This window comes from Amblyraja radiata, chromosome 21 (assembly GCF_010909765.2).
Source record: "Amblyraja radiata isolate CabotCenter1 chromosome 21, sAmbRad1.1.pri, whole genome shotgun sequence".
In the NCBI taxonomy this organism is placed as follows: domain Eukaryota; kingdom Metazoa; phylum Chordata; class Chondrichthyes; order Rajiformes; family Rajidae; genus Amblyraja; species Amblyraja radiata.
In genome coordinates, this window is record NC_045976.1 from 2,035,372 (window position 1) to 2,063,246 (window position 27,875).

The window sequence follows — 27,875 nt, forward strand, 5'->3', positions numbered from 1 at the left end:
TAAAATTAGTAATATTAGAGTCTAATTTAAAAAAAAAATATTTTGGTATATATACCGGTATAGACTGAAATATGTATAGTAATTGTGGTAGGAAGATCATTTTTATTGCATTTATTCTACCTAATAATGATAAAGGAAGTGTTTTCCAAAATTTAATCAGCGTATTAAGTTTATTTAATAAAGATATGAAATTAGTGTTGAATAATGCTTTATATTTAGTATCTAGTAATCTGAATACCCAAATATTTAAATTTTTCTGTTGCGATTTTAAAGGGGAACTTCAATAAGTGTGTAGGTTCTTGAGGTTTTAATGTCATGATTTCACTTTTATTCCAGTTTATTCTATATCCAGAAAAAGACCCAAATTCCTCTATTAAATTTAATAAATTTGGTATGCTCGTTTGTTACTTTGTAATATATAAAAGTATATCGTCTGCATATAATGAGATCTTATTCTTTGAGTCCCTGGTATTATAGCCCTGAATATTCGGATTAATTCTTATACTTTCAGCCAGAGGTTCTATCATAAGGGCAAATAGCAGGGGTGATAACGCACATCCCTGCCTATTACCCCTTGATAGTTGAAATTTTTGAGATAACATGTTGTTAGTTAAAATTCTTGCCATCGGTTTATCATACAATAATTTTACCCATGTTATAAAATTCTCTCCCATATTAAATTTTTGTAGTACTTTATATAAGTATTGCCACTCTACCTGATCAAATGCTTTCTCTGCATCCAAAGAAATAATTGATATATCTTCTTCCTCTACTTTATGCGAGTACATTATATTAAACAGAAGTCTCAAATTATTAAATGAGTATCTTTTGGGTATAAACCCCGTTTGATCAGGGTTTATCAATTTACTAATATATTTGCTTAATCTTCTTGCTAAAGTCTTTGCTAAGATTTTCTGATCTGTATTTAAAAGTGATATAGCTCTGTATGAGCCCGGATCTTCTAAATCTTTATCTTTTTTTGGAATAAGCGTAATAGTTGATTCTGTTAGTGTTTCAGGTAGTTTGTTTTCTTTAAAAGCATGGGAGTATAAATTAAATAAATAAGGGGTCGTTATCTCATGAATTTTTTAATAAAATTCATTACTAAAACCATCTGGACCCGGTGTCTTACCATTTTTCAACGATTTTATTGTTTCACCTATTTCTTTGATTGTAATTTGAGCTCCAAGTTCCTCTTGTTCCAAAAGGTCCAGTTTTGGAAGATTACAGTTATCTAAAAAAAAAATTATTTTACTATCTTCTATTTTAATTTTAGATGTATATAAGTTTTGGTAAAATTGAGCAAATCTATTATTAATATCTTTAGGTAGTATTAGTAATTCAACTTTCTCTGATTTAATTTTGGTTATAGTATTTTCCTTTTCTTGTTTTTTCAATTGGCGAGCTAAAAGCTTATGTGGTTTGTCACCAAACTCAAAATGTTCCTGTTTTGTAATTTGGAATAGTCTTATTACTCTTGCCGATAAAATTCGATTAAGTTTAAATTTCAGTAATATTATCTTATTGTGTTTATCTGTCGTGGAATCTTTAGCATTATCTAACTCTAACTCTCTGATTTCTTGTTCTAATAACATTTGTTCTGTTTTATTCTTTTTATTTTGAAAACTTTGATATGAAATTTTAATTCCTTTCATAAATGCCTTAAAAGTTTCCCATAATAAGGAAGGCGAAGTACCTGGTGTATCATTTGTATCGAAAAAAATTTTCATTTGTTGTTTTAAATATTGATAGCCTTGCACGTCATTTAAAATATGTGTATTAAACCTCCAAAAATATTTTTTACCCGGCATTCCCTCAAATTTTACAGAAAACACCCAATGACCCCAGGTTACATCACTGATGATGTGTTCAGGAGCATCTATCGATGTATTTGCAGCAAAAAAGCAAGCAAGTGAAACCTATGATCACCAACCCTCCCACCATTGGGAGTTTCCCCATGAGGAACAGGTTGCTTCATCAACCATGCAAGGAAGCAGAGGGTGATGGTGGAAGGTTGCTTCTTGGACTGGAGGCCTGTGACTAGTGGTGTGCCACAGGGTTCGCTGCTGGGCCCGTTTACTGTTTGTCATCTACGTCAATGATTTGGATGAGAACATACAGGGCAAGATTAGCAAGTTTGCAGATGACACAAAAGTGGGTGGTATTGTAGATAGTAAAGATGGCTGTCAAAGTTTACAGCAGGATCTTGATCGATTGGCCAGGTGGGCTGAGGAATGTTTGATGGAATTTAATACAGAGAAATGTGAGGTGTTGCATTTTGGGACGTCTAACATGGGCAAGACCCACACAGTGAATGGTAGGCCTCTGGGTAATGTTGTAGAGCAGAGGAATCCATGAGTACAGGTGCATGGTTCCTTGACGGTGGAGTCATAGGTAGATAGGGCGGTGAAAAAGGCTTTTGGCACATTGGCCTTCATCAGTCAGAGTATTGAGTATAGAAGTTGGGAGGTCATGTTGCAGTTGTATAAGACGTCGGTAAGGCTGCATTTAGCGTATTGCATTCAGCTCTGGACACCATGTTATAGGAAAAATGTTGTCAAGCTTGAAAGAGTACAGAGACGATTTACAAGGATGTTGCCAGGGCTAGCGGGTGTGAGCTATAGGGAGAGGTTGAGTAGGCTGGGACTATTCCTTGTATAGTCTTTTTGCAAAGAGTAGGGGGATGGAGAACCAGAGGACATGGGCTTAAGGCAATTATTTAATAGAAACCTGTGGGGTAACGTTTTTTACACAAAGGATATATCGGAATGTGGAAAGTGCTGCCAGAGGAGGTAGTTGAGGCAAATACTATCACAACATTTAAGAGACATTTGGTCAGGTGCATGGATAGGACAACCTCTAAACCTGAGGGATGTGGGCCAAGTAGGGCCATGTGGGACAAGCGTAGTTGGGACACGTTGGTCGGCGTGGGCAAGTTGGGCTGAAGGGCTCTATGAGTCAATGACTCCAACCACACAAAGCCCATTGTCCGCAGAGTGCTCAGGCATATAGCGTGATACAGTGTGGAAACAGGCCCTTTCATTCAACTTGCCCACACCAACCAACACGTCCCATCTACATGAATCCCACCTGCCTGCGTTTGGCCGATATCCCTGTAAACCTGTTCTATGCATGCACCTGTCTAAAAGTTTCTTAAAAGTTGGGATAGTCCCTGCCTCAATGACCTCCTCGGGCAGCTTGTTCCATACACCCACCACCCTTGGTGTGAAAAAGTTACCCCTCAGATTCCTATTTTACTTCGGAGTCACGTGAGTGACTACGTGAAGACCCCGTCCAGTACGCATGCGTGTCATATCGTCTATCGCATTGCGTGACGACTGGCAGGGTGAACGTGATTCTCCTGCCAGCAACAGACCTGAGGTAAGTTTTTTTTAAATACTTTCAGGTTTTAAAATCTTTTTGCAGGAACCTCTACTTAGAGGTCCTGCTAAAAGTCCGGGGCTAAGTCGGGACGGAGGGGAAACCCCAGTCTTGGACTTCAGGGAACCCCGGTCACGGGGAATCCCGCCCACGGACCTAGGCGCTCGGAACCGTGGAATGCGGTGTAGCTAGTGGCGGCAAATTCACCTTTGAGCCGCTGGCAGTAAAACCAGCGGCTTCATATTGGTGGAGAACCCGCTCGGGAGACCGCGGGAAGCGGGGAGCGGACGGCGGCGGATTCGCCTTCGAGTCGCTGGCAGTGGTGCCAGCGGCTTCATATTGGTGCCGGGGGCACCTGGACAGTCGCTGCGGAGACCGCGGGAAACGGGGAGCGGACGGCGGTGGATTCACCTTCGAGCCGCTGGCAGTGGTGCCAGCGGCTTCATATTGGTGCCGGGGACACCGGGACAGCCGCTCCGGAGACCGTGGAATACGGGGAGGGACCTGAGAACCCGCTCCGTAGACTGCGGGATGCGAGGAGCGGCCGGCAGTAAGTACTGTGCCGCTGGCAGTTAAACCAACGGATGCATATACTCCCCGACTTTGTAAATCGCGGCTATCCCTTTGATAGGGACCGCGGGGATATCCCGGCTGCAGTTACTGCGGGGATACCCTGATCAGGGGGGGGGGGGGAAGAAAGCCCCAACTGGAGAACACCGTGGGGAAGCCCTGTTATAAGGGACCACGGACAAAAAGCTCGGGGGAGAAATAACCCGCAATGGAAGTGTTTCTACAAGGACCACAGAGGAACCCCAGCTGTAACAAACCACGACCACGAGACCAGGCTCGGGAGGAGCGTTGCCCCGCAGCAGAAGGTTTTAAAAGGACATGCAGGTAAATTCCTTACTCGAAGGTCGTTTTGTGCTATTTTGTGAGAATATGTTACAGGAATGGACGCCGGCGGGAGCAACTGTGGTCGCATATCCCGCATGGAGCAGTTGATGGATCAGAAGCTCCAATAGTGACATGTATATGGAGCCTAGTCACCAGGGGGTCCTGGGACGCCCATAGCAGCACCTTATTGAGGGCTGCATAATGCAACTCCCTCGACAGAGGGGTGCATTAGGAGTCACTTCTGGGCTGACTCTGAAGACAGGGGTTTGGCTGAAGAAACCACAAGTGTGCAGGGGGTGCAGGAACAACACTACCAGCAGCAGGAGCTCGACGAGTGGCCATCGGGTTCAGGAAAGCCACATCATCATGCAAGACCTCACATCTTCGACGACAGCACCCCTACGCACCCACCAGCAAACCACGATGAACTGAAGCTGGTGAAAGCTTGAAGGCCGTACAACCAGGACAAAGGTCTTTTTTAGGCCACAGCCCAGAACGGCCTTCCGGGAAGATGCGCCAACCTCGTATGCGAGCTCCTCTACCTCCAGGAGCAGATGTAAAATCATGCACACATGTTTGAGGCAGGTCCTGGTTGGGTTGCATAAGTCCTCCCATTCGGATAAAGGTATGGAACCTCATCGATGATGTCTCCTGTCACGGATACAAGTTGGTAATATTAAACTGGCTTGAATATTTACACTGGTATGGGATAACACTAGATTAGTTTATACTGCACACAGGTATGGTTGGAGTTGCCTTTCAAGACAAGGCTCACAAGAATGGGATGTGGACTGATCATTGTCAACAGCCTCAACCCGCATGTGCAGTATGGACTTTTCTGAATAACTTCCATGTGATCATTTCCGCTCACAGGGTTGAAGATATTTGAAATTTAACTGGATGAGGCAACGATTCACTCAGTAGCGTTACAATGGGCTAACTCCAGTTTCCAGATTATTTACCAAATCACTACTATCAGTGCTTCGGCTGCACAGAGCTAACAATAAGTAGCATGGCCAATCTGGATGATATTGAACATACTGTATTTTACTAAATTAGCCTTATCAGCCACATAGCTTTATTTGAGGAATTGGTTCTCACCCGTCCAGTTAAATTTAAATTAAGTTGATACCAACTGAAACTATTGATTGTTGGGAAACAATCATCCATTTATTGGTCTGGGATAAGCTCTGAGCCAAAAAATTAGACCTCTGCTATTTTTAGCTGAAACAATCAAAGACACAATGATGGACAGCTTTGCTCCACTAAAACCTCTTATCCGTAAATCTTCAGTCATTTCCAAACTGATGCTATTGCCCAAAGATGGGTAATTTACTAATACCATCTCTAGTTACGGAGGCAGATGGAATTAGCATGAGTTATCAAGTGTTCAGTCATGGTATCAACTGCCAATGGACACCAGGTGCATTCTGTGCATTAAAGGGTGTGTGGATACACTAGGAAGGAATGTTCTTTTATGTCTTGCTCCATTTGGCCTCAATAGACGGGTTTGCAAAATTCAGCAAGATTCCCGCTTCCGGGTTTCATAGTGCCTGCCTGGGTTATACACCTATGGCTCCTGCTGAGGCGAAGAATGAACATAAAACCTTACATGGTTAATCCCGGATAAAAAGATGCTGGTTCAGTTGTGATGTTGAAACCATCCTCTGCATGATATGATCAATCATAAACTTACAGACTCTGAGAGATCGTTTCTGCGGCTTGTGTTGTCAAACCATAAGCGTTAAGAGTGCTCACTACAGATTGCAGGGATAGCACCAAATAGCAGCTATCTGCATAGGAGATGGGAAGCATTGTTTATGCTTCCTTACGTTTAACTCGGCATGAATGACTGACACATTAAAATTCAGTTTTATGGGATTATAACATTAAGTTACTATTCCATTACTGTGCCTTAAGTACCTCCTAATCATTTGGCTGATGAGTACATAAACCACTCTGTCCGGTCACCCTCTGATATCCAGAGAATGAAGGTATCGTCAGCTTAAAACCTCCCAGGTTTAGGGACGCAGAGATATGGGTTGTTAACATTGTACTACGTCACTTCACCGATGGGCACCAGCAACATCCCTGCCCATGGTCATACTCACGTACTAGTGATTACGCCATGGCACTGAGTACAGCGCTATGGGTCCAGTCATTGCAACACTGGATAGGATGATCATATCTGCGGGCTATAATAACATGTTTTGTTTATAATTAATCAAGCAGATTAGACAGGGACACAAGACCAAACTAGAGTTGCATATCCCATGGACCTTGGGTTGCGTGTGATCACGCATTTACACAAGTATGTCAAGGTTCCTAAGAGCCTTATAGACTGACAGCAATATTATTAGTTACATAAAATCTTGTTAGAAGGAATCACTACGAACCTTCTCCAGATGGTTATATGGGTCTGGCATATACAGGAGTGTAGATTGACATTGAGTCTCACTCCACCAGGACCGCTATACCTCAGCAGCAGGGATGGACCACATCCTAGCGGTTGCAGGATGGTCAAACTATTGATCTGTCCAAATATTCAGAATAAACCTAATGCCAGATCAGGGGTATTTGCCAACTCTATGTTAGGTATGGTTCATACTTCCTCCAGGTTGAGGGAGGTTACTATTGCCACTATTATTCATTAATAGCATCAACATGTCTATATCTATGTCATGTCTGAATGCATTCTTAATGTTCACTCATCATTGGCCTACTGATGCAGTGTATGACGCCTGGACTCGGTTCCACGGCATGAAATCACAGAGCTTTAAAATCTTCACGTAGTTACTCACGTGACTCCGAAGTAAAATAGTATGATTAAACGAGAACTTACCAGTTTGAAGTTTGATCTTTATTTTATGAGGAGTAACGTTGAGGGACTACGTGCCCTCCACTCCCAGCCCTCTATCATAAAGTTCAACTGGTATTATGGTTCTCTTATCTTACTATGTTCAGTTCAACAACTGTTTTCTGTGATTTCACACCGCTGCTTTGAAGATTGACACGCATGCGTACTGGACGGGGTCTTCACGTAATCCCTCAACGTTACTCCTCATAAAATAAAGATCAAACTTCAAACTGGTAAGTTCTCGTTTAATCTTACTATTAAATCTTTTCCCCTTCACCTTAAACATAGAAACATAGAAAATAGGTGCAGGAGGAGGCCATTCGATCCTTCGAGCCAGCACCGCCATTCATTGTGATCATGGCTGATCGTCCCCTATCAATAACCCGTGCCTGCCTGCTCCCCATATCCCTTGACTCCACTAGCCCCTAGAGCTCTATCGAACTCTCTCTTAAATCCATCCAGTGATTTGGCCTCCACTGCCCTCTGTGGCAGGGAATTCCATAAATTCACAACTCTCTGGGTGAAAAAATTTTTTCTCACCTCAGTCTTAAATGACCTCCCCTTTATTCTAAGACTGTGGCCCCTGGTTCTGGACTCGCCCAACATTGGGAGCATTTTTCCTGCATCGAGCTTGTCCAGTCCTTTTATAATTTTATATGTTTCTATAAGATACCCCCTCATCCTTCTAAACTCCAGTGAATACAAGCCTAGTCTTTTCAATCTTTCTTCATATGACAGTCCCGCCATCCCAGGGATCAATCTCGTGAACCTACGCTGCACTGCTTCAATCACAACAATGTCCTTCCTCAAATTAGGAGACCAAAACTGTACGCAATACTCCAGATGTGGTATCACCAGAGCCCTATACAACTGCAGAAGAACCTTTTTACTCCTATACTGAAATCCTCTTGTTGTGAAGGCCAACATTCCATTAGCTTTCTTCACTGCCTGCTGTACCTGTAAGCCAACTTTCAGTGACCGGTGTACAAGGACAGGTCTCACTGTACCTTACCTAACCTAACCCCATAGAGATAATAATCTGCCTCCTTGTTTTTGCCACCAAAGTGGATAACCTCACATTTACCTATATTATACTGCATCTGCCCCGCATCTGCCCACTCACTCAACCTGTCCAGGTCACCCAGCAACCTCCTAACATCCTCTTCACAGTTCACACTACCACCCTGCTTTGTGTCATCCGCAAACTTGCTAGTGTTGCTCCTAATTCCCTCTTCATTAATATATATGGTAAACAGTTGCGGCCCCAACTCCGAGCCTTGCGGCACTCCACTCGCCACTGCCTGCCATTCTGAAAAGGACCCGTTCACTCCTACTCTTTGCTTCCGGTCTGCCAACCAATTTTCTATCCATGTCAACACCCTACCCCCATTACCATGTGCTCTAATTTTAGTCACCAGTCTCCCGTGCGGGACTTTATCAAAGGCTATCTGAAAGTCTAGATACACTACATCCACTGGTACCCCTTCATCCATTTTACTTGTCCCATCCTCAAAAAATTCCAGAAGCATGATTTCCCTTTCATAAATCCATGCTGACTTGGACTAATCCTTTTACTGCTATCCAAATGCCCCATTATTACCTCTTTAATAATTGACTCCAGCATCTTTCCCACCACCGAAGTCAGGCTAACTGGTCTGTAATTCCCCGTTTTCTCTCTCGCTCCTTTCTTGAAAAGTGGGATAACATTAGCTAACCTCCAATCCACAGGAACTGATCCTGAATCTATTGAACATTGGAAAATGATCACCAATGCGTCCACTATTTCTAGAGCCACCTCCCTGAGGACCCTGGGATGCAGACCATCAGGCCCAGGGGATTTATCATCCTTCAGTCCCATTAGCCTACCCAATACTATTTTTCACCTAATGAAAATTTCTTTCAGTTCCTCTATCCCCTTAGATCCTCTGTCCACCAGTACATCCGGGAGATTGTTTGTGTCTTCCTTAGTGAAGACAGATCCGAAGTACCTATTCAACTCTTCTGCCATTTCCTTGTTGCCCATAATAATTTCACCCGTGTCTGCCTTCAAGGGACCCACATTTGACTTTGTTACTCTTTTTCCCTTAAATATATCTAAAGAAGCTTTTACTGTCCTTCTTTATATTCCTGGCCAGCTTCCCATCGTACTTCATCTTTTCAGCCCGTATTGCCCGTTTTGTTTCCTTCTGTTGTCCTATGAAAGTTTCCCAATCCTCTGGCTTCCGGCTACTCTTTGCTGTGTTATACATCTTTTCTTTTAGTTTTATTCTATCCCTAACTTCTCTTGTCAGCCACGGTTGCCTCCTACTCCCCTTAGAATCTTTCTTCCTTTTTGGAATGAAATGATCCTGCGTCTTCTGGATTATGCCCAGAAATTCCTGCCATTGCTGTTCCACCTTCATTCCTGCTAGGATCCCTTTCCAGTCTACCTTGGCCAGCTCCCCTCTCATGCCTTCATAGTCCCCTTTGTTCAACTGCATCACTGCCACTTCCCATTTAACGTTCTCCTTCTCAAATTGCAGAATACAACTGAGCTAACTACATTTCAAAGACATTTCCTTAACTACCAATGGCAAAAAAACTAATACTCAAATTTTGGAAAAATGCACCCACCCCAACACTCAAAAATGGGGATCACAAGCATGTCAGAGACGCTACATCATGAAGATATGAGACTCATCTTAGCAGGAAAACCAGAGCAATTTTTAAAGATATGGTCTCCTTTCATTGATTCACTACAAGTGTAGTATGGTGCAACTCAACTCTGGAAATTAACTGTTTCTGAACTGGGTGATGGGTGTGGTGAGATATGAAGTAGGTATATCCCTTCTCTGTTTCTAATCTTTCTTTCTTTTTTCTCATTTTGCTCTTTCTTTCTTTTTGCTTTTCTTTATTTTTCAACAAGCTATCACTTGTTAACCCCAGGCCCACCAGGGGTTTACACGTCACAACTTCTTTCACTCTTTCCTTTTCTCGCTTTCTTTTTTTTGTGTTATCTTTCTTTTGTTAAATTTAAAATAGAAGTTGTACATGAAATGTATTATGTCCTATTCCAAGCTTTATATATCATATCTGATTCATAGGACAACACTAAATCCAGAATTGCCTTTTCTCTGGTCGGCTCCATTACAAGCTGCTCTAAGAATCCATCTCGGAGGCATTTTACAAACTCTCTTTCTTGGGGTCCTGAACCAACCTGATTTTCCCAGTCTACCTGCATATTGAAATCCCCCATCACCACAGTGGCATTACCTTTGTTACATGCCAGTTTTAACTCCTGCTGCAACTTACACCCTACATCCGGGCTACTATTTGGGGGTCTGTAGATAATACCAATTAGTGTCTTCTTGCCTTTACAATTCCTCAACTCAATCCACAGTGACTCTACCTCGTCAGTCCCTATGTCTTCCCTCACAAGGGACTGAATTCCATCCCTCACCAGCAGAGCTACCCCCCCCCCCCCTCCTCTGCCCACCTGCCTGTCCTTTCTATAGGATGTGTAACTCTGAATATTAAGTTCCCAGGCCCGATCCTCCTGCAGCCACGTCTCAGTAATCCCCACAATGTCATATCTTCCAACCTCTAACTGAGCCTCAAGCTCATCTACTTCACTTCTTATACTTCGTGCATTCATATACAATACTTTTAATTCCTTACGCATCTCACTTTTCACATCGATCCCTATTACACTTGACCATACTCTCCTATCCCTTTGTGAGCTTTCTTTCCCGTTAATTCTGGGGTAATTAACCATCCCATTACTCTCTTTCCCTTTACCTCCATCCTCAACTATCCCATTTGACATCCCACCCCCCTTATTCAGTTTAAAACCACCCGTGTAGCAGTGACAAACCTGCCTGCCAGAATGCTGGTCCCCCACCTGTTAAGATACAATCCGTCCCTTTTGTACAGTTCCCCCTTACTCCAAACCAGATCCCAGTGATCTAAGAATCTAAATCCCTGCCCCGTGCACCAGTTCCTCAGCCACACATTCAGGTCCCGTACCTCCCTGTTCCTGCTCTCGCCAGCACGAGGAACTGGAAGCAAACCGGAGATAACAACACTGGAGGCATTTTTCCGAGCTCTCTAAAGTCACACAGCAGAATATTCATCCCCTTCTTTCCGACATCGTTTGTGCCGACATGCACTACCACTTCCGGCTGTTCACCTTCGCCCTTGAGGATTTTCTGCACTCTGTCCATGACATCCTGGATCCTGGCACCAGGAAGGCAGCACACCAGCCTCCAATCCCGTCTATTGCCGCAGAAACCCCTGTCCGTGCCTCTCACAATGGAGTCTCCAACTACAATGGCGTTGCCTGATGTTGGCCTCTTTGGTTTTGGCTCAACAGCCCTTTTTGCTTCGCAAGCCAGTCCGCCGCTCAGTGTAATAACGTCTTCTGTCCCGACGGCTTCTAAGTGGGTGAACCTGTTCACAAGATGTACAACACCCAGGGACATTTGCATTCCATGCTTCCCTCCCTTTCTCACTGTCTCCCACTTTCTCTCTTCCATTACCTTAGGTGCCCTTAAACGGAATCAAGGGATATTGGGAAAAAGCAGGCATGGGGTACTTTTGGCTGATCAGCCATGATCATGTTGAATGGAGGTGCTGGCTCGAAGGGCGGAATGGCCTACTCCTGCACCTATTTTCTGTTTCTATATCCTCTGGTCCTCGATTCCCCTACTCTGGGCAAGAGACTCTGTGTCTACATGATCTATTCCTCTCATGATTTTGTATGCCTCTATAAGATCTCCCCTCATCTTCCTGCACTCCAAGGAATAGAGTCCCAGCCTGCTCAACCTCTCCCTAAAGCTCAGGCCATCTAGTCCCAGCAACACCCTCGTAAATCTGGAAATGGGGGAAAACCAAGGTGCACTACCCTGGAGGAATGCCAGTTGTTGTGCTGGTGTGTGTTTGGCCTCACTGGGGCAGTAGAGATAGTTGCCGACACACTGGTTACTGTAGGGTTGGGGTTCATCTTCTGCCTGGATCATCTTCACCGCGGTGGTACGGACACTGAACTGTAGGTATCTCACACCCCTCATGATCTTCTCCTTTTGATTCTGATCCCCCCAAGTTCTCTCAACCTCTCTGCCTTCCAACCCCCCACCCATGTTACCAACTTTCTCCCCCCCCCCCCACCTGGTACCTTCTGCCCATCACCCCTCCTCCATCCGGTTCCACTTGTCACCTTCCACCTCTGCCTCAACCCAAGAACCATTGCTGCCCCCAGCTGCCTTCCCTCTCCATCATCCCACTCCCCACCTCGCTCCACCTACCACATAGTACCCCTCACTTCCGCACAGTGGCCCAGCGGTAGAGTTGCTGCCTTACAGCGCCAGAGACCCGGGTTCCATCCTGACTACGGGTGGTGTCTGTACAGCGTTTGTGCGTTCTCCCCTTGACCTGTGTGGGTTTTCTCCGGGATCTCCGGTTTCCTCCCACACTCCAAACACATGCAGGTTTGTAGGCTAATTGGCTTTGGTATAATTGTCAATTTCCCCAGTGAATGTAGGGTAGTGTTAGTGTGCGGGGATCGCTGGTCGGTGCGGACTTGGTGGGCCGAAGGGCCTGTTTCCGCGCTGTATCTAAACTAAACTAAACCCTCACTCCTCCCTCTCACCTCAGTACTCTTTATCTTTCCTTTACACTTTCAGTCGTGACAAGAGTCTTGACCCAAACGTTGACAATTCCTCCCCTCTTCTGAGTTCCTCCAGCTGTTCTTTTGCTGCAGATAGACACAAAAAGCTGGAGTAACTCAGCGGGACAGGCAGCATCTCTGGAGAGAAGAAATGCATGACGAGACCTTTCCTCAGTCTGGGGGGTGAGGCTAAAGTAGGAAAGGGGAGTGAAAAAATTGAGTTGATGTCACGCCGGCAGTTAGCAGTAAAGAGGTCTAGAGAGGGTTTGGAGGCCGTTCAGAGCAGTCGGAGGGTCACGACCCAAAACGTCTCCCATTCCTTCTCTCCAGAGATGCTGCCTGTCCCGCTGAGTTACTCCAGCATTTTGCATCTACCTTCGGTTTGAAGCAGCATCTGCAGTTCCTTCCTACACAGTTCCTTTGCTGCTCCAGAGTCCAGTAGCTGCAGTCCCTTGTGTGTTTGCCTCTCTTTATTAGTACAATGCTTCACTCTAACACAGGCTGCAACTCAAGCACAGAATATTTAAACATCTTCACTCCTATAACTCTTCACTCGCGTGTCTTTGATGACCTCTGGACATTTCAAGCCATGATGTTCCTTGAAATGCAGTCTGTGTTCTATCGCACGGACCACTGCAGACAGCAGGATAATAAACTGACAATCTGTGCTGGTGATGCTGACTTATTAAATATGACTCAGATCGTTTTGCCCAACACCTACACTCAGTCCGCCCTTTAGTTTAATTTAGTGATACAGCGCGGAATCAGGCCCTTCGGCCCACCGAGTCCATGCCGTCAGCGATCCCCAGACACTAACACTGTCCAACACACACTAGGGACAATTTTACATTGATACTAAGCCATTGAACCTGCAAACCTGCACTTCTTTGCAGTATGGGAGCAAACCGAAAATCTCTGAGAAAACCCACGCTGATCACAGGAAGAACGTACAAACTCCGTACAGACAGCACCCGTAGTAGCGATTGAACCCAGGTCTCTGGTACTGTAAGGCAGCAACTCTACTGCTGCGCCACCATGCCGCCCAGCCTTGGCTCAAGCGATTTCCCAGTTGCCAAACATTTTATCTCTTTCCAAAGAGTTACCAAACGCTTTCCCATTGCCACATTGACCTTTCTGTCCTGGGCCTCCTCCACTGTTAGAGTGAGGCCTAGCGCAAATTGGAGGAACAGCACCTCATATTTCGCTTGGACAGCTAACACCCCAACGGTATGAATATTGATTTCTCTAATTTCAAGTAACCTTTACATCCCCTCAGTCACCATCCCTCCCCCATCCTAGTCATCGTACTAGTTTCATTGTTTGCATCTCCTCATTACCACCTCTTCCACAGCCAACAACGGACCATTGTGGGCTTCTTGGTCATTGGTGCCGGCTCTGAATTGTTCTGAACCTTTTCATAACTCTCATTTCCCTCTCCCCTAACTCGCAGTCTGAAGATGGGCCTCGACCTGAAACGTCACCTATTCCTAGGTATGTTGCAAAGCCTACCTGAAGCGTCGTTGAAGATCTGCTGCTGAGGGTGTGCGCGATTTTGGCGCCGTTTAGAGGGGGGCGGGTTTAAAACGCGATTTTCTCTAAGCTGTTCCAATCGAAAATGTTCAGCCTAGTTAATTATTAACGAAAAATCGCTGGAAGACCCCGTCGCAAAAGCTATTATTAGGTTTAAAGGCCTTGAATAATAGTTATAGTAGTTTAAAAATCAATCTCTAAACCCGCGACCGCCAGCAACCGCAGGGTCTCATAAAGCAAATAGCAGAAGTTAGGTTGTATATTTTTACATTAAAAAGGGCTTCTAAAGATCCCTTTATACTAAGTTTAATATTGCGAGTAGCTCAATTTGGGCCCATTATATCGCGCAGTATTTTTCTGGGCATTTGGGGCACAAATCTACCGCAATGTGAACGTTCTAAACCAGCGCGTTCCACAGGGACCCACTGGAAAGCTGATTTAAATGGGCATTTATTTACAGCAATTAAACACTAAATTCCTTCCATTTGGCCTATAAATTAATGTAAATGAGATTTAAAAATCATGTTTTATTGTGAATTATTTGTGAATATTATTTGGACATTTAGGCTATTTAAAAATGTTAATCATTTATTAAGAAATGGATAGATGTTTAGATCTAGTAATTGAAGTCTGAAATTAGCTACAATTAGGTAACTAACTAATTATATGCTTTAATTTCAGGTCATCCAAGTAAGATTATTTTATATTTGTTTCAGAATGCTTCAATCTATGATAACTGAAAATTTCATTCAGTTCTCTTAATTTTTAAGAAAGTTATGGGCTTTTGACTGTTCACGATCACAGCTTTTTTGTTATGTCCATAGAAAATCAATAGGGAACAAGATGCTCATTTCCCAGTATGAAAATGGCCATAACTTTTTAAATACTTGAGATATGAAAGTGAATTAGGTGTCAAATTAAACTTATTTTTATGCTTTATCTGATGGGATAAATTACAGACTTGATTTTTAAAATCTCAAAATTTTGTAACATTGCTACTATTCCTTCTCTCCAGAGAGAAGCTGGGTTACTCCAGCATTTTGTGTCTATCTTGCATTAAATATAAATACTGGCCCTGGCACAGTGGGCAAGAGCCTCCCAGATCTTTCATAACCACTGCAGCCTCATCTCCTACACACATGAGAACGTACCAAACCATCTCCCGCAGTTATGGCAATATTAAATATTACTATTCATATCTTCTTGGTGTTAATGCTAGTTTAGTTTAGAGATACAGCACATAAACAGGCCCTTTGGCCCACTGAGCCCGCTCCCTGCACACTAACACTATCCCACACACTAGGGACAATTTTTACATTTATACCAAGCCAATTAACCTACAAACCTGTATATCTTTGGAGTGTGGGAGCAAACTGAAGTTCTCGGAGAAAACCCACACAGGTCACAGGGAGAACGTACAAACTTGGTACCGACAGCACCGGTGGTCAGGTTGGAACCCGGCTCTCTGGCGCTGTGAGGCAGCAACTCTACCGCTGACCACCGTGCCGTGCTGCTAATGAACAGTTGCAGCATGCTTTTCTTAATATAAATAATGGCTCTGGTGGGAAACAAGTCTATGGCTTCTTGGAGGTCGGTGCCTGACCAATACCTGGTGTCATAGAGTCGTACTTCATTGAAACTGGCCCTTGCCCACACCAACCACCATGTCCCTTCTACACTAGTCCCATCTGTCCTATCCATGTACCTGTCTAAATGTTTCTTAAATGTTGCCATAGTCCCTGCCTCAACTACCGCTGCTTGTTCCATACACCCACCACCCTTTGTGTGAAACAGTTGCCCCTCAGGTTGCTATTAAATCTTTTCCCTCTCACATTTAACCTGTGCCCTCTGGTTCTCAATCCCCCACTCTGGGCAAGGGATTCTGCTTCAACTCAATCCACTCCTCTCATCAATTTGCCAGAAGCAGCGAGAGCGGGTATTGGCAGGAAGTAGGTGTCGGAGGCGAAGAAGATTTAAAAAGAGTAATTTACTAATTAGCCCAAAAGTCGTTGATTAGGTAGCAGATATAAGAAGTGGAGCTGTAGCGGAGTGCCCTTGTTGAGGTGAAGTGCCTTGGTGAGTAAAGTGTAAGTGTAAGTCTTTAGCTCGAGGGTGTTCGGCGAGGAGGCTGAGGCAAGGAGGCTACACTTGATAGAAATTTGTGATTTTTGTCCACTGAAGAAATAGACAATAGGTGCAGGAGTAGGCCATTCGGCCTTTCGAGCCAGCACCGCCATTCAATATGATCATGGCTGATCATCCCCAATCAGTACCCCGTTCCTGCCTTCTCCCCATATCCCCAGACTCCGCTATCTTTAAGAGCTCTATCTAACTCCCTCTTGAAAGCATCCAGAGAACCGGCCTCCACCGCCCTGTGAGGCAGAGAATTCCACAGACTCACAACTCTCTATGTGAAAAAATATTTCCTCATCTCCATTCTAAATGGCTTACCCCTTATTCTTAAATTGTGGCCCCTGGTTCTGGACTCCCCCAACATCAGGAACATGTTTCCTGCCTCTAGCGTGTCCAAACTCTTAATAGTCTTATATGTTTCAATGAGATACCCTCTCATCCTTCTAAACTCCAGAGTGTACAAGCCCAGCTGCTCCATTCTATCAAAATATGACAGTCCCGCAATCCCGGGAATTAACCTCGTGAACCTACGCTGCACTCCCTCAATAGCAAGAATGTCCTTCCTCAAATTTGGAGACCAAAACTGCACACAATGCTCCAGGTGTGGTCTCACTAGGGCCCTGTACAACTGCAGAAGGACCTATTTGCTCCTGTACTCAACTCCCTTGTTATGAAGGCCAACATGGCAGGCATGTTGGAGCAGGGTGCCTCCTGCAGGATGTGGGAAGACAGGGACACTGCTGGAGCTTCTGGAGACTACACCTGCGGGAATTGTGTCCAGGTGCAGCTCCTGAACGAACATGTTGGGGAACTGGAGAAGCAGTTGGATGACCTCCGGGCCATCTGGGAAAATGAGAGTTTCCTGGACAGGACCTACAGTGAGGTTGTCACATCAAGGATACAGGAAGAGAGAAGGTGGGTGACTGTGAGAAAGAGGAGTAAACGTGGAGAGCAGGAGACCCCGGTGGGTGAACCTACTGATTGAGTAGTAGCCAGGGCTGTGATTCCAACCCTGGTGCCGAGGCTCAACGGGGAAGAGTGACGCCAGGCAGAGCCACAGTGGTGGGAGACTTCATCGTCAGAGGTGCGGACAGGAGATTCTGCGGCAGCAGGCGAGACTCCAGGATGGTGTGTTGCCTCCCTGGTGCCAGGGTCCAGGACATCTCGGAGCGGCTGCACAGCATCCTTAAGAGTGAGGGGGAGCCGCTGGAGGTTGTTGTGCATGTTGGCACAAATGATATAGGTGGGACGAGGAAGGAGGTTCTGCAACAAGAATTTACGGAATTGGATAGAAGACTAAAAGGCAGGACCTGCAGCGTTGTGATCTTAGGTTCGCTTCCAGTACCTCGTGCTAGTGAAGGTAAGAATAGGAAGATAGGGGAAATGAATGTGTGGCTGAGGGGTTAGTGCAGGGGGCAGGGATTCAGATGTGTGGATCATTGGGAACTCTACTGGGGCAGGACCTGTATAAAACGGTCTGGTTGCACATAAACTGGAGGGGGACCAACATCCATATAGCCATATAACAATTACAGCACGGAAACAGGCCATCTCGGCCCTATAAGTCCGTGCCGAACAACATTTTTCCCTTAGTCCCACCTGCCTGCACTCATACCATAACCCTCCATTCCCTTCTCATCCATATGCCTATCCAATTTATTTTTAAATGATACCAACGAACCTGCCGCCACCACTTCCACTGGAAGCTCATTCCACACCGCTACCACTCTCTGAGTAAAGAAGTTCCCCCTCATGTTACCCCTAAACTTCTGTCCCTTAATTCTGAAGTCATGTCCTCTTGTTTGAATCTTCCCTATTCTCAAAGGGAAAAGCTTGTCCACATCAACTCTGTCTATCCCTCTCATCATTTTAAAGACCTCTATCAAGTCCCCCCTTAACCATCTGCGCTCAAGAGAATAAAGACCTAACTTATTCAACCTATCTCTGTAACTTAGTTGTTGAAACCCAGGCAACATTCTAGTAAATCTCCTCTGTACTCTCTCTATTTTGTTGACATCCTTCCTATAATTGGGCGACCAAAATTGTACACCATACTCCAGATTTGGTCTCACCAATGCCTTGTACAATTTTAACATTACATCCCAGCTTCTATACTCAATGCTCTGATTTATAAAGGCTAGCATACCAAAAGCTTTCTTTACCACCCTATCTATATGAGATTCCACCTTCAAGGAACTATGCACGGTTATTCCCAGATCTCTCTGTTCAACTGTATTCTTCAATTCCCTACCATTTATCATGTACGTCCTATTTTGATTTGTCCTGCCAAGGTGTAGCACCTCACATTTATCAGCATTAAACTCCATCTTCCATCTTTCAACCCATTTTTCCAAATGGCCTAAATCACTCTGTAGACTTTGGAAATCCTCTTCATTATCCACTATCTTGGTATCATCTGCATACTTACTAATCCAATTTACCACCCCTTCATCCAGATCATTGATGTACATGACAAACAACAAAGGACCCAACACAGATCCCTGAGGCACCCCACTAGTCACCTGCCTCCAACGCGACAAACAGCCATCCACCATTACCCTCTGGCTTCTCCCATTCAGCCACTGCTGAATCCATCTTGCTATTCCTGCATTTATACCCAACAGTTTAACCTTCTTAACCAACCTTTCATGAGGAACCTTGTCAAAGGCCTTACTAAAGTCCATATAGACAACATCCACTGCTTTACCCTCGTCAATTTCCCTAGTAACCTCTTCAAAAAATTCAAGAAGATTAGTCAAACATGACCTTCCAGGCACAAATCCATGTTGACTGTTCCTAATCAGACCCTGTTTATCCAGATGCTTATATATATTATCTCTAAGTATCTTTTCCATTAATTTGCCCACCACTGGTCAAACTAACAGGTCTATAATTGCTAGGTTTACTCGTAGAATCCTTTTTAAACAATGGAACAACATGCGCAGTACGCCAATCCTCGGGGACTATTCCCGTTTCTAATGACATTTGAAATATTTCTGTCATAGCATCCGAGCAGGAAGGTTTGCTAATGCTACACGAGAGGGTTTAAACTTGATTGGCAGGGGGGTGGGATCTCGTGCAGGACAGAGGCACGTGAGAGGCTAGAAGTTGTTATGGAGGGTGGTGTGGGAAAGGTTAGTGGACAGAATAGGCAGGTGAAAGGCAGAGAGCGAGGAAGGAGGGTTGGTTTAAACTGCACGTATTTTAATACAAGGGGCCTGACGGGTAAGGCAGATGAGCTTAAGGCATGGATAGGTACGAGCGACTGGGGCATTGTAGCCATGACTGAAACCTGGTTAAGGGAGGGGCAGGACTGGCAGCTCAATGTTCCGGGATACAGGATCTTCAGGAGCTTCAGGAGAGACGGGAAAAAGAGGAGGGGGAGTTGCATTGGTGGTTAAGGAGGGTGTCACAGCTGCGTTCAGAGGTGACATTACAGACGGTATGACCAGTGAGGCTATATGGGTGGAGCTGAGGAACAAGAAAGGGATGATCACCTTGTTGGGGGTTGTACTACAGACCCCCGAATAGTCAACGGGAATTAGAAGAACAAATGTGCCGGGAGATTGCAAGACAGCTGCAGGTCAAATAATGTTGTTGCAGTAGGGGATTTAAACTTTCACAATATAGGCTGGGAAAATTATAGCGTGAAGGGCTTAGATGGGGTGCAATTCCTCAAATGTGTTCAGGAGAGTTTTCTTAACCAGTATGTGGAGGCCCCCACACATGAGAGGGCAACACTGGATTTAGTATTGGGAAATTGGGAAGGGCAAGTTAATGAAGTGTGTGTGGAGGAGCCTTGGATGTTATGGATCGGGACGGAGAGGGTCCACGTGTTCAAATGCTCAACTGGGGTAAGGCCAACTTTGAGGGTTTGAGAGAAGGTCTCGCTCAAGTTGATTGGAGCAGTGTATTAGAGGGGAAAGGAACATTAGCCAAGTGGGATGTTTTAAAAAGTGTACTGAAGAAAGCTCAGGATATGTACGTCCCCGTTAGAGTGAAGGGCAAAGCAGACAAATGTAAGGAAGCTTGGCTGACGAGGGAAATTGAGACATTAGTCCAAAATATGAACTTCCTGGAGGAGTTTTGGGAACTAAGGAGCAAACTAAAAAAGGAGATCAGAAGGGCAAAAAGGGGCAGGAGATAGCTCTGATGGGTAGCATTAAGGACAATCCCAAAAGATTTTATAAATGCATCAGGGGTAAAGGGTAACTAGTGAGAGAGTGGGACCTCTCATGAATCAAAGCGGTCACCTCTGTGTGGAGCCACAGGAGATGGGCAAGGTCCAGAATGAGTATTTTTCCTCTGTATTTACCGAGGAGAAAGACAGTAGGATGGAGGAACTTGGGGCAGTCAATGGAAGTGTCTTGAGAGCAGTCAGGGTTAGTGTCGAAGAAGTACTGAAGGTACTGTCGTGTTTGAAGGTAGACAAATCACCAGGGCCTGATCAGATATATCCGAGGGCATTGTGGTAAACTAGAGGGGAAATTGCGGGAGCCCTGGTTGAAATTTATGTGTCATCTTTAAATACAGGAGAGGTGCCGGAAGACTGGAGGGTAGCAAATTTTGTGCCTCTTTTCAAGAAGGGCTGCAGGGAAAATGCTGGGAACTATAGGCCGATGAGCTTAACATCTGTAGTAGGAAAGTTACTGGAGAGTATTCTGAGGGATAGGATATATAGGCATTTGGATGGGCAAGGGGTGATTAGGGACAGTCAGCATAGTTTTGTACGTGGGAGGTCGTGTCTCACAAATCTGATTAAGTTTTTTGAAAACGTGACCAAAAAGGTCGATGAGGCAAGGCAAGGCAAGGCAAGGCAAGGCAAATTTATTTGTATAGCACCATTCGTGCAAACAGCAATTCAAGGTGCTTTACAGGAAAGAAAAAATAAAATAGTCAATAATTAAAAATTGCAGATGAGGGCAGAGCTGTAGATGTTGTGTAAGTAAGGCATTCAACAAGGTTCCCCATGGCAGGCTGCTCTGGAAGGTTAGATCGCATGGGATCCAAGGAGAGATAGCTGAATGGATAGCAAATTGGCTCCATGGAAGGAAGCAGAGGGTGATGGTGGAAGGTTGTTTCTCAGACTGGAGGCCTGTGACTAGTGGTGTGCCACAGGGTTCGGTGCTGGGCCTGTTACTGTTTGTCATCTACATCAATGATTTGGATGAGAACATACAGGGCAAGATTAGCAAGGTTGCTGATGTTACAAAAGTTAGTGGTTTCCAGGTAGTGAAGATGGTTGTGAACGATTGCAGCAGGATCTGGATCGATTGGCCAGGTGGGCGGAGGAATTGTTGATGAAATTTAATACAGAGAAGTGTGAGGTGTTGCATTTTGGGATGTCAAACAAGGGCAGGACCTACACAGTAAATGGTAGGCCTCTGGGTAGTGTTGTAGAGCAGAGGGATCTAGGAGTACAGGTGTATGGTTCCTTGAAGGTGGAGTCGCAGGTAGATAAGGTGGTCAAAATGGCTTTTGGCACATTGGTCTTTATCAATCAGAGTATTGAGTGTAGAAGTTGGGAGGTCATGTTGCAGTTGTATAAGACGTTGGTGAGACCGCATTTAGAATAATGTGTTCAGTTCTGGGCACCATGTTATAGGAAAGATATTGTCAAACTTGAAAGGGTTCAGAAAATATCTATGAGGATGTTGCCAGGACTAGAGGGTGTGAGCTACAGGGAGAGGTTGAGTAGGCTGGATCTCTATTCCATGGAGCGCAGGAGGATGAGGGGAGATCTTATAGAGGTGTACAAAATCATGAGAGGAATAGTTCGGGTAAATGCACAGTCTTTTGCCCAGAGTAGGGGAATCGAGGACCAGAGGACATAGGTTCAAGGTGAAGGGGAAAAGATTTAATAGGAATCCGAGGGGTAACTTTTTCACACGAAGGGTGGTGGGTGTATAGAACAAGCTGTCAGAGGAGATAGTTGAGGCTGGGACTATCCCTTCGTTTAAGGAACAGTTAGACAGGTACAAGGATATGACCAGTTTGGAGGGATATGGACCAAGCGCGGGCAAGTGGGACTAGGGTAGCTGGGACATTGTTGGCCGGTGTGGGCGAGTTGGGCAGAAGGGCTTGTTTCCACACTGTATTATTCTATGATTCCAGAGATGCTGCCTGACCCGCTGAGTTACTCCAGTATGTTGTGTCTATTTAATATTAAGTGGACATTCCAGGAGAGGGATAGATCGGGTGGATGCACAGTCTCTTGCCCAGAGGAAGGTTGAATGGTGGAGTAGACTTGATGGGCCGAATGGCCTAATACTGCGCATATAACTGATGAACATGAACACTTTAGACATTCTTCTACTGTATGTTATTTAACACAATCCTGGGTTAAATTAAAATAAGTAATTGTGAAATCTTGAAAAACATTCCATCTCCCGTAAACCACTCCTTCAATACAGCTCCAACAGATATCTGAAGGGCCTGTCCCACTTGGCCGTCATTTGCGCCTCATTTACGCATCATACATAAAATAGGTCGACGTGTCGTTACGCGCGGCGTCGCTCACAAATCACAGTGACGTAACCATGCGTCACCAGGCGATACACGTGAGACGTCGGGATGCCAGTGTACGACGCCAATGCGTCAGCGTGTGTACCCAATGCGTCAGCGTGTGTACCCAATGCGTCAGCGTGTGTCCCCAATGCATCAGCGTGTGTACCCAATGCATCAGCGTGTGTACCCAATGCGTCAGCGTGTGTACCCAATGCATCAGCGTGTGTACCCAATGCGTCAGCGTGTGTCCCCAATGCATCAGCGTGTGTACCCAATGCGTCAGCGTGTGTACCCAATGCATCAGCGTGTGTACCCAAAGCGTCAGCGTGTGTACCCAATGCGTCAGCGTGTGTACCCAATGCTACAGCGTGTGTACCCAATGCATCAGCGTGTGTACCCAAAGCGTCAGCGTGTGTACCCAATGCGTCAGCGTGTGTACCCAATGCTACAGCGTGTGTACCCAATGCATCAGCGTGTGTACCCAATGCATCAGCGTGTGTACCCAATGCATCAGCGTGTGTACCCAATGCATCAGCGTGTGTACCCAATGCATCAGCGTGTGTACCCAATGGGTCAGCGTGTGTACCCAATGCGTCAGCGTGTGTACCCAATGCATCAGCGTGTGTACCCAATGCATCAGCGTGTGTACCCAATGCGTCCGTGTGCTTACGCGATACGTCACGCAGGTGGTGCACGAAATCCTGGCGCGTCGCGCGATACCAAGCGCAACTCCTCACTCCTCCACGCCTCTCCATGCGCCTGTCCCACGCTACCCACATGCTAACCATGCGTCACAACGCGACGACCACATTTTTGGAGGTCGCATAAATGGCGCGCAAATGACGGCCAAGTGGGACAGGCTCTTTACCCTCTTGCTAACAACAAATAGGACCAACTGAGATTTCTTTCATAGTTTGACAAAAGCAATGCTTTACCAATTTGTGTCCACCACGTCAAACATCTTTCCTTGCACAGGTATCTGGTTGTGGATGTCCTCAGAGCTGAATATGGGCTCCAGGTACAGCCAAGCCATTTGGACACGCAGCCAGGATTCCAAGGTGTTGTGCATGAGCCACTGCGGAAAAGAGGGTGCACAGGATCAAGTCCAAACTGTTACTGCAAAATAAATGGATGCGCAAACGAAAGCATTTTATTGAGGTGCATCACAGCATGGTTTGTGAACAGCTCCATCCAAGACCGCAAGAAATTGCAGAGAATTGTGGACGCAGCCTAGACCATCACACAAACCAACCGGGAGCTCCGGTTTCCTCCTACACTCCAAAGACATACAGCAGGGGTTGGCATCGGGGCCGGGACGCATGTCTGTGAGCGGATGGCGGGCCACATCTATCACATGTACACATGGATCCCGCCCCATCTCGCCCTGGATGGCAGGCATCAAATCATGTGTTCACAGAAGGTTAACAAAAATGCTGGAGAAACTCAGTGGATGAGGCAGCCTCATGCAATCCTTGCATGTCTCACCAGCAGCGTTTCTCCAGCATTTTTTGTCTACCTTCGATTTTTCCAGCATCTGCAGTTCTTTCTTAAACGTGTTCACAGAAGGTGCGCGGCCGTGCCGGCGGCTTTGAGCAGGATGCGGTGCAGCCAGAGCTCGGCGCGCCGGATCATTACGGGAAAAAAATCCACCTGCGGGCTGGATGATTTGGGGTTACGGGCCACATTCGATAGGGGTCGTAGGTTGCCGACACTTAACGTAAAGGTTTGTGGGTTAATTGGCCTGTTATAAATATAAATTGTCTCTAGTGTGTGTAGAATAATATTAATGTGTGGGGAGCACTGGTCTCGGCTTTCTGAATTATCTCCCTATTTAGGGGGAAGTTGAAATTCACTGAAGCATAAACTATGAAAGATTACAAGTCAGTCGTGGGATATAACAAGAATCTAGACACTAATTAAATTCAACAAAAGCCACTCTAAAACCGACCTACCAGCTTCGACTCCCAGGCTGATATTTCGTCTTTGAAGGGGAGAATAAACGGAGATCCCTTCATGGTTGTGGTTTTAACAATGTGGTCTTCCAGTAAAACCTGCGGAAATGGATCATGTTCACAAATTACAGACGGGAACGAACGCCAAGCACAAATTAAACACACCGATCACTTACAGTTCGTGTGGAGCCAAATTTGTTTAGCTTTTTAGTTTAGTTTAGTTTAGTTTAGAAATACAGCACGGAAACAGGCCCTTCGGCCCTCCGAGTCCACGCAGACCAGTGATACCCGCACACTATCCTACACACACGAGGGACAATTTACAATCTTTACAGAAGCCAATTAGCCTATAAACCTGTACGCCTTTGGAATGTGGGACGAAACTGTGCGACCGGAGAAAACCCACGCAGGTCACGTGGAGAACGTGTAAACTCCATGCAGACAGCATGAGGGATGGAACCTGGGGCTCTGGCGCTGTAAGGCAGCAACTCAACCGCTGCGCCCTGGATTACTCAACAATTCCTTCCAACTATCGCAACCTTTAAGAAACATTTTACAATCGCTATGCTTAAGAAACAATTAGACAGATACATGGATAGGACACATTTGGAGGGATATGGACCAAGCACAGGCAGGTGGGACTAGTGTAGATGGCACATGTTGGCCGGTGTGGGCAAGTTGGGCCAAAGGACCTGTTTCCACATTGTATCACTCTATAACTCTATGTCTCCAAGTGGAAATGAGAGAGAGATTCTCCCAGCGCTACAGATGTAAGCTCTTTTTGACATACTGTACCTGAATGTCGTCCTGAGCTGCCAGGATATCAATGCTGGTGTCTTTGTAACGCACAAATGTGAAGTCAACTTCTTCCCAGTCCTTCCTCATCTTGCTGAGAGCCTTCTCCAGAGTGTATTCCTTGCTCGCCTGCGAACTAATGTGACTCAAGTCCTCCAAATGCTTCTCCAGACCCAGCTGCAAGATGTCACTTAAGGAGGTGCTTTCCTCTGGCGTTATACTGAACCCCACCTGCAACAGAGTGAAGGAAAATTCAACATCTCTCCAAATAATGCACTGTATTTTAACCTGTAAACAACCATAGGACCAAACCATACTCTTCTCATGATATACTGCCCATGTTCTGATCTTTATTAAACTAATCTACATCTTAATTGAACTAAGAAGATAGACACAAAATGCTGGAGTAACTCAGCGGGACAGGCAGCATCTCTAGAGAGAAGGAATGGGTGATGGTTCGGGTCGAGACCCTTCTTCAGCCTTGATTAAACTAATCTAACTTAGTTTAGTTTAGTTTACAGATACAGCATGAAAACAGACCCTTCAGCCCACCGAGTCCATGCCGACCAGTGATCCCCGCACACTAACACTATCCTACACACACTAGGGACAATTTACAATTTTTACCAAGTCACTTAACCTACAAACCTGTACATCTTTGGAGTGTGGGAGGAAACGGAGCACCCGGAGAAAATCCACGCAGGTCACAGGGAGAACATACAAACTCCGTACAGACAGCACCTGTAGTCAGGATGGAACCCGGGTCTCTGGCGCTGTAAGGCAGCAACTCTACCACTGTGCCACCCTAAATTGTAACTCAGGATTTTATTTACTTTGATTTAAAAATATATAGATTTTGAAGATCTCAAAATTTGCCGGCTGTAGTAGGACAGATGTGAGTCCGTTTATCAGGGTCATGGAGTTTGGTTTAGTTTGGTTTGGTTCAGCTTAGAGATACAGTACAGAAACAGGCCCTTCGGCTCACCCAGTCCACACCAACCAGCGACCCCCACGTAGGTCACAGGGAGAACATACAAACTCCGTACAGACAGCACCTGTAGTCAGGATGGAACCCGGGTCTCTGGTGCTGTGAAGCAGTAACTCTACTGCTGCTCCACCGTGCTGCCCAAGTGGTGGTGGGTTTGTTGTTCATTTTTATTCTGTCAATATTCTTATTGTTAATAATTGCATAAATGTATTTTTGTAAAAAACAAGACAAGGAACACCTGGGTACCTGGCAGACTTGTGCTCAACCTGACAGTGGTCATGCCACATCTCCGGTCTATTTTTTCTAGTGTACATGCAGGATTCTGTATTTCCCTGGCAATTTCCTCTGAACTGATCAGATTTTGAAGAGACACAAAAAGCTGGAGTAACTCAGCGGGTCAGACAGCATCTCTGGAGAAAAGAAATTGGTGACATTTCGGGTCGAGACCCTCTTCATTTTTGTTTACCTTCGATTTTCCAGCATCTGCAGTTCCTTCTTAAACTCTATGTCTGAGTGTTGGATTCAAGTCTGATATAATAATAATAATAATACCTAATTAGATAATGTGGGGAAGGAACTGCAGATGCTGGTTTACATCGGATAGACACAAAATGCTGCAGTAACTCATCTCAGGCATCATCTGTAGAGAGAAGGAATGGGTGACTTTTCTTTTCCCGAAACGTCTCCCATTCCTTCTCTCCAGAGATGCTGCCTGTCCCGCTGAGTTACTCCAGCATTTGGTGTCTGTCTTCCCAATTAGATAATGGTCTGTAACAGCAGTGAGATTTCTTATAACTTTGTGGCTTTCAAATATACTGCCCATTCTGACAGTCTTGGTGCAGAGTTCTTGCAGCGGCACCTACCTTTCGGCTCATTAGAGTCCAGTGTCGTTGTTTAATGCCAGGAGCACAGAGTGCGTTGATCAGAGGCATGTTGATCTTGAACTTTTCCAGCTTAGTTTTGATGGTGGTTGCAACTTTCAATGGTCCATGTAGATCTGGGTGATTGAAGACCTTTGTCAACCTATAGCTGATCTTCCATAAACTCTGCACCTAATGGACACACATCGCAGAAGTGATGAGTGCCTTTCAACAATGAGACGCTCAATATTAAACTAATTACATTCACAAATTTTGATATTTGCAGAAACTTAAAATAAATTTAGTTTCATTTGGTTTAGAGATACAGCGCGGA

The 27,875-nt window shown here is 45.2% G+C and overlaps 1 protein-coding gene across 1 annotated transcript in view; it reads right to left on the reverse strand.

Annotated features, from left to right (window-relative positions):
- The window catches only part of LOC116984950 (dynein heavy chain 3, axonemal-like), a 344,183-nt gene that overhangs the window by 221,199 nt on the left and 95,109 nt on the right, over positions 1-27,875 (reverse strand). Inside the window, exons 21-24 of the mRNA XM_033039311.1 lie at positions 27,545-27,733; positions 25,694-25,924; positions 24,899-24,997; positions 23,882-24,021 (exon numbers count right to left, since the gene is read on the reverse strand). Of these exons, the coding sequence (XP_032895202.1) occupies positions 23,882-24,021; positions 24,899-24,997; positions 25,694-25,924; positions 27,545-27,733 (659 nt within the window). The remainder of the gene's footprint in view (positions 1-23,881; positions 24,022-24,898; positions 24,998-25,693; positions 25,925-27,544; positions 27,734-27,875) is intronic.